Here is a 7,404-nt window from a genome sequence, read left to right on the forward strand (position 1 = left end):
TATATATATATATATATATATATATATATATATATCTTAATACTAGTAATAGTGGAGTACTGTTTATTTGTGTGTTTGCATAAGATCACAATTAGCTAGTACCATCAAAATATGGAGTCGATGTGCCAGCTACATATATACACACACATATAGTGAGAAAGAAAGAGTGATAGAAAGAGAGGGAGTAAACAACATCATCATTTAACATCCGCTTTCCATGCTGGTATGGGTTGGACGGTTTGACAGGAGCCGACCAGGTAGAAGACTACACCAGGCTTCTGTGTCTGTTTTGGCATGGTTTTTTTTCAGCTAGATGCCCTTCCTGACACCAACCACCTCACAGAGTGGACTGAGTGTTTTATTATGTGGTACTAGCTCAGGCGAGGTCAGTTTTTTGCATGGTTTTTACAGTTAGGTGTTCTTATTGAAATAAGTATTCATCTTATTTTATATAAGTACCAATAACTTTTGATAAAATTTAAATTATAATTATTGTTTATATGCCATATTTCCAGATATTACCCTTGGTAGCAAAAGTACACTTCCAAAGTTACCTGTCATATGACAGGTACACTCTAGTATACACCAGGGGTAGATATTCCAGGTGTGCTAAGTGTGTGCTGCACACTCATAGAAAATAGCAAATTCATTATAAATATTAACCATACTCATTAATTTAATCACAAATCTTAATGAAAAACTTTTGTTATACCCCTGTTGGGAATCTGGTGGCATTGGGTGTGACAGCACATTCAATACACCAACCACCATACGCCACTGGTATACACACCTATGTAATGGGTTACTTTCAGTTTCCAGGTGCCAAATACACTCACAAGATTTTGAACGACCCAGAGCTATATTAATTAAATTAGAAAACATTTGCCCAAGGTGCCATGCAGTGGGATTGAACCTGAAACCATGTGGTAGTGAAACAAACTCCTTAACAACACGGCCATACCTGCATCTATATACTTACCTAAGGTGCCTTGCAGTGGGACTGAACCAGAAACCATGTGGTTGTGAAATGAACTTCTTAACCACACAGTCATACCTGCATCATTATTTCATACAATTTTTACTTTATCACATATTTGCTCCAGTTAGATTTTTAACATTCCTACATTAAATATGCTAATACTAACCTACACCTGTAGTTTTAATTAAGCATGGATATTATGATATATTTGGCAACTACTTCATGGCAGGGTGGCTGGCAGGAAAGACATCAAACTATAAAACAATAGTAACTACATAACAAGTGTCCACGTTTGCGAGACTTTAACTGGTGCAAACATGACTATATGGTTACAGGATTTTGGGGTTCAATTCCACTGCAAGATACTTTCAGCAAGTACCTTAGATTATCATGTAATGCAATCTAGTTTTGTGGAAATGAGAAGTAGTATTAATGCCATCTTTCTGGTTAAACAACTACTGGAGAAATATTTAGCTCAAAGTAAACTGCGTCAGATCAACCAAAGTCTTGTGAATGAGAGGAGCTGTGAAGGGACCACTTCATTAATAGGTGAAAAAATTGAAATGAAAGTGTAAAATTATTGATGCTAATGTAATAAGAGGAGGGAGAAGTAAGTGTAAAATAAGAGGCTTGGCTTAATTAACAAAAAAAAATGTAAGAATAAAATGATTGCTATTGGAGCAAGAAAAAGAGTGAAGCTGGCTTGGATCAACGAGAAGAAGATACAACTAAGAAAGAAACTTACTTCCATTTCTGCCGATAATAAAGTTGACATGTGGACCAAATTTCACTTCCAGCTTGTGGTGGCACATGAAGTTCTTCAAGATAATCTTTTGAATGTACCCAATTTGACATTGTTCCTGTTAAAAAAATAGTGAGACAATTTTGAATGAGATGTTAGACACCTTTCATATACTGGCAGACAAAGAAAGAAATCCCATCTTGATTTCACAATGTTTCAGCTGTTGTACACTCCAGGTGTCTTGTGTTGAACTCAGTTGTTGCATTGGAATTTTAAACCTAGCTCTTTATTTGATCCATGGGGGTACACTGTTCTCATTCTGCTTCCTGCATTTCATGACATTTTTTGCTTCAGTTGATTTTTGTGAATTACCTTAGTGCTTTGCCTGGGATTGAACTTAGAAACTCTAGGTAACTGCACTGCATTAACCAATGTATTTATCTACTGTGCTATGCACAAAACATAGTGAAAGCAATAATCAAGATGAGGATACCAGTCCGACTAATATAAACAGTAATATATAATATAAATTCCTTATTTCACAAATATAGAATTGTATTAAAGAATTCATGGAGGCAGTGACAAGAGACCGAGACCATTGGCGATATACCATACTTAAGAAGATCTGTCAAGCTAAGTGAGCCTGTAGTTATGACTGATGCCAGTGTTGTGTAACTGGCAGCCATGCTGGTGGCACATAAAAAGCACCCACTACACTCTTGAAGTGACTGGTGTTAGAAAGGGCATCCAGCCATAGAAACCATACCAAATCAGATTGGAACTTGGTGCAGCTCCCCAGCTTACCAGTTTTCGGTCAAACTGTCCAACCCATGCCAGAATGGAAAATGAACGTAAGATGATGATGATGAATGTTACTAAACTTCAACTGAAGAAGACCCAGAGACAATTTTCTTTTTGCTCTTTGTTACTATTTTTGTGAGAGGTGGGCGGACCACAACTCACTTGTGAGTTTCATTTTCTTTCCTTATTTTGGTTTCTACAGCTGGATACTCTTCCTAACATCAACAATGTCACAGAGTATATGAAAAAAAAAATGGAGCTGGCAAAATTATGCATTACCAGAAATGAATAAATTAATACCCCATTAAAATAAAGACAATCTAACTAAAATGGTTGGAATTTACTTCTGAAGCTCTGTAAATAAACTACAAAAAAGCATGAATGGACCCAGGAGGAATAAGTTTCAACATTATATGATTTTAGAAGGCGACGAGCTGGCAGAATCATACTGTGCCAGGCAAAATGCTTAGCGATATTTCATGTCTTTACATTCTGAGTTCAAATGCTGCCAAGGTCAACTTTACCTTTCATCCTTTTGGGATTGCTAAAACAAGTTGAGCACTGGGGGTCAATGTAATCGACCTATTCCCTCTCCTAGAATTGCTGGCCTTGTGCCAAAATTTTAAACCAATATCACATGATTTCACAAGGTGACAAGCTGGCAGAATTGTTACCATGCAGAGCAAAATGCTTAGTGGCATTTCGTCTATCTTTACGTTCGGAGTTCAAATTCTGCCTAAGTCAACTTTGCCTTTCATCCTTTCAGGGTTGATAAAATAAGTACCAGTTGAGCACTTGGGTTGATGTATTCGACTTCACCCCTTCCACGAAATTGCTGGCCTTGTGCCTAAATTTCAAAATTAATATTACATGATTTTACAAGGCGGTGAGCTGGCAGAATCATCACCATGCTAGGCAAAATGCTTAGCGGCATTCATATAGCTTTATGTTCTGAGTTTAAATGCCACTAGGGTTGACTTTGCCGTTCATCCTTTCGGGATCATTAAAATAAGTACCAGTTGAGTACTGGGATTGACGTAATCAACTCACTCCCTCCTCTAGAATTCCTGACCTTGTGTCAAAATTTGAAAGCAATATTACATGATTTCACAAGAAGGAAAGCTGGCAGAATCTGTATTGCACTTAGCAGCATTTTGTCCACCTTTATCTTCTGAGTTCAAATTCTGCTGAGGCTGACTGTGCCTCTTATTCCTTATGATGTTGATAAAATAAGTACCAGTGGCACTGTGGTTGATGTAATTGATTTACTCCCTCCCCTGAAATTGCTAGCCATGTGCGAAAATTAGAAACCAATGTTATATGATTTTAGAGTGAAATCTGAGGAAACTTGTAAAGGTCTGCTTGGTTGTATAGCTACTACTGCTGCCACCACCTCACTGTTAGCTCTTCTCTGACGCCACTCCTTTCCACAAAATTCAGTGTGATTACTTTCTCATTTACTTCTTGTCCATACCTCAAAATCTTAGTGGTACCTATTTAAAAAACCTTAATTCAAATGGTAGGCAAATCTGACCCAAACACAATTTGAAGTCAGAAAATATTCAGCACCACACAATTTGCTAAATGCAACCCATTCATTTGTTTTACATTAATTTTTCAATGCTAGCATGGGTAAGATGAGTAAATCGAGATATTGTTTTGTAGTCGGATGCCTCTCCTATTGTTAACACTTACTTGTTCTTCAAAGATGGGGTCTTATATTTAACATATTTTCGAAGGTGCGAAATGTGTGAGTGTTCTGTTGACAGGGGGAATGATAACAACATTGTTTGCAGCAAACAACTAGCATGGAGCCCAAACGTAAACAAACACAAGACATACACACACACACAATCATCATCATCATCGTTTTAACATTCACTCTTCTATGCTTGCATGTGTCAGCATTAATTGAGGTAAATTTTCAACTGACGGATGCCCTTCCTGTCACCAACCTTCACCTGTTTTCAAGCAGGGTAATGTTTACCCATGACAGAACATGCTTCCAAATAAGGCTGGAAATAAATGACACTACCTATGGGACAGTGACACTTGTTTACGACTTTCACATGATGTCAAGACAAGGTGACACACAAACATGATGGTTTTCCTTCATGTCCTGTTTACAAAATCTACTTATAAGGCTTTATTCAGCCCAAGGCTACTGTAGAAGACATCTACCAAAAATTCCACACACTTGGACTGAACTCAAAACCTTGTGATTGGGAAGCAAATCAAACTTCTTAACTATACAACCACGCCTGCACCTTCACTAACACACACATACTGGCACAGGCATGGCTGAGGGGTAAGAAGTTTGCTTCCCAACCACATGGTTTCGGGTGCAGTCCCACTGTGTAGTACTTTGTGTAAGTGTCTTCTACTATAGCCCCAGGCTGACCAAAACCTTGTGAGTTGATTTGGTAGACAGAAACCAAAAGCAGCCCAGTCACATATGTGAGTGTGTGTGTGTGTATGTGTATATATATATATATATATATATATATATAAATAACATATAAATATATGCATATATCCATACATATATGTACATACCTACATCTATATGTATACATACAAGCATATATGGGTACAGGACATCGCAAAAAAACGTTAAACACAATGAGAAACGAAAACAGAAAACGAACTTTTTTTCGAACAATGAAAAAAACAGAGAGATGAGACATGCAACATAAAGAATATTTCCCTTCATCAGTTGTCCCTGTTCATCTACTCCACGTTGTCTTCGAAACGCAGAGTAAATGGACAGGGACAACTGATGAAGGGAAATATTCTTTATGTTGCATGTCTCATCTCTGTTTTTTTCGTTGTTCGAAAAAAAGTTTGTTTTCTGTTTTCATTTCTCATTGTGTTTAACGTTTTTTTGCAATGTCCTGTACCTATATATGCATGTATGTATACATATAGATGTAGGTATGTACATATATGTATGGATATATGCATATATTTATATATTATTTATATTATTATATGATCGAACGCTACGCATCCTTCTCCAAGTAAGTTTTCTCTCTCTCTCTCTCTATATATATATATATAGTTTAAAGATCCAAAGAGGAAGAATGAACAAAGAAAATGTATTCCATCCAGTGAGAGATAAATTTCAACTTAAATTACAACTGAGAGAGCTACTAATAGTTTTATGCTTTTATAATACTTGAACAAGCATATCTATAAAATACTCCATGTATCTTAAAACATGGATGGATGGATGGATGGATGGGTGTGTGTGTGTGTGTGTGTGGCTATCTATCTACCAAATTTATTCACAAACCTTTTGTTGGCCTAGGATTTTAATAGAAGACACTTGCTCAAAGTCAAGGTGTCATGCAATGGGAACAGAACCATGCTTTATATGATTAGATAATGAAAAATAACAAAGCATTCCAGCATTAAAATGTTAGGAAGAAGTGTCAGATTTACTTACACCCATGGTTGGTTGATAGAGAAAGTCTGGGTTCTGAGATGTATGAGAATTGCTATCATCTGAAACATCTTCATCGTCTGATAACGTAGATGGACGCAACTTCTTCCTGGTTGATGTCTCATCATTACCGTTTCTGCCATCGCCTTGACTGTGTTTGTCATTTCTTTGTCGTTTTGGCATCTGTTTCAAGAAAGAATATAGAAACAGAAAAAAAAAATATAGGACTAGTTTTTGCTTCATTATTAAAATAAAGAAAAGAGAAACATTTCACTATTTCTGCATCATTCTTTCATACCATACATACTGGTTGTTGGCACTCCATCGCTTACGACGTCGAGGGTTCCAGTTGATCCGATCAACGGAACAGCCTGCTCGTGAAATTAATGTGCATGTGGCTGAGCATTCCACAGACACGTATACCCTTAATGTAGTTCTCAGGGATTCAGCGTGACACAGTGTGACAAGGCTGGCCCTTTGAAATACAGGTACAACAGAAACAGGAAGAAAGAGTGAGAGAAAGTTGTGGTGAAAGAGTACAACAGGGTTCGCCACCATCCCCTGCCGGAGCCTTGTGGAGCTTTGGGTGTTTTCGCTCAATAAACACTCACAATGCCCAGTCTGGGAATCGAAACTGCAATCCTATGACTGCGAGTCCGCTGCCCTAACCACTGGGCCATTGCGCCTCCACGATACATACTAACATCATCATAATCATCACCACATTGCTGTAAAATCATTTTTGAGTCAGATTTTTTGTACGTGTATTTAGTGCATGCATGGTTATGTGGTTCAGAAATTTACTTTGCAGCAACATGGTTTTAATGCCATTACATGTTGCCTTGGGCAATGTCTTCTACTAGAGTCCCGGATTTACTAAAGCCTTGGGACTGAAATTTGGAAATAACTTGAATTGTAATGAATCAGTCAATCAATGTCAGCATGGAAAACAAGTGTATGATGATGATCGTGTGTGTGTGTGTGTGTGTGTGTGCGTGCATGTTTGTCTCATGGTAGTTTAAGCAAAAATGAGTGGGAAGATAAGTATCACACTTAAAAACCATGACCCAGTTGAGGGACCAGCTATCTGAATAGACAGCACCCTGGTAGATAAAGCAATTAAGGGTATGAAGCGAGGAAAAGCCCCCGGTCCATCAGGAATCACTGCTGAGGTGCTTAAAACATCTGGTGGTGTGGGCTATGGCCTAGTCACCCATATTGTGAACCAGGTAGTTCATGGTGGAGTCATACCCAATGACTGGCGTAGCAGCACCATAGTCAACTGCTACAAGGGTAAAAGTGATGCTTTAGATAGAAATAATTACAGGGGCATCAAACTGCTGGATCAGGTGATGAAGGTCATGGAGAGGGTCATAGCCCAACTAATTAGGGAGAAAGTCTGCTTAGATGAAATGCAGTTCGGTTTTGTGCCAGGTA

The 7,404-nt window shown here is 37.9% G+C and overlaps 1 protein-coding gene across 1 annotated transcript in view; it reads right to left on the reverse strand.

The window, feature by feature from the left end:
- The window catches only part of LOC106873121 (structural maintenance of chromosomes protein 6), a 147,570-nt gene that overhangs the window by 125,900 nt on the left and 14,266 nt on the right, over nucleotides 1-7,404 (reverse strand). Inside the window, exons 2-3 of the mRNA XM_014920348.2 lie at nucleotides 5,971-6,150; nucleotides 1,725-1,839 (exon numbers count right to left, since the gene is read on the reverse strand). Coding sequence (XP_014775834.1) covers nucleotides 1,725-1,839; nucleotides 5,971-6,150 — 295 coding nt within the window. The remainder of the gene's footprint in view (nucleotides 1-1,724; nucleotides 1,840-5,970; nucleotides 6,151-7,404) is intronic.

The sequence above is a fragment of the Octopus bimaculoides genome, chromosome 9, assembly GCF_001194135.2.
Source record: "Octopus bimaculoides isolate UCB-OBI-ISO-001 chromosome 9, ASM119413v2, whole genome shotgun sequence".
Lineage (NCBI taxonomy): Eukaryota > Metazoa > Mollusca > Cephalopoda > Octopoda > Octopodidae > Octopus > Octopus bimaculoides.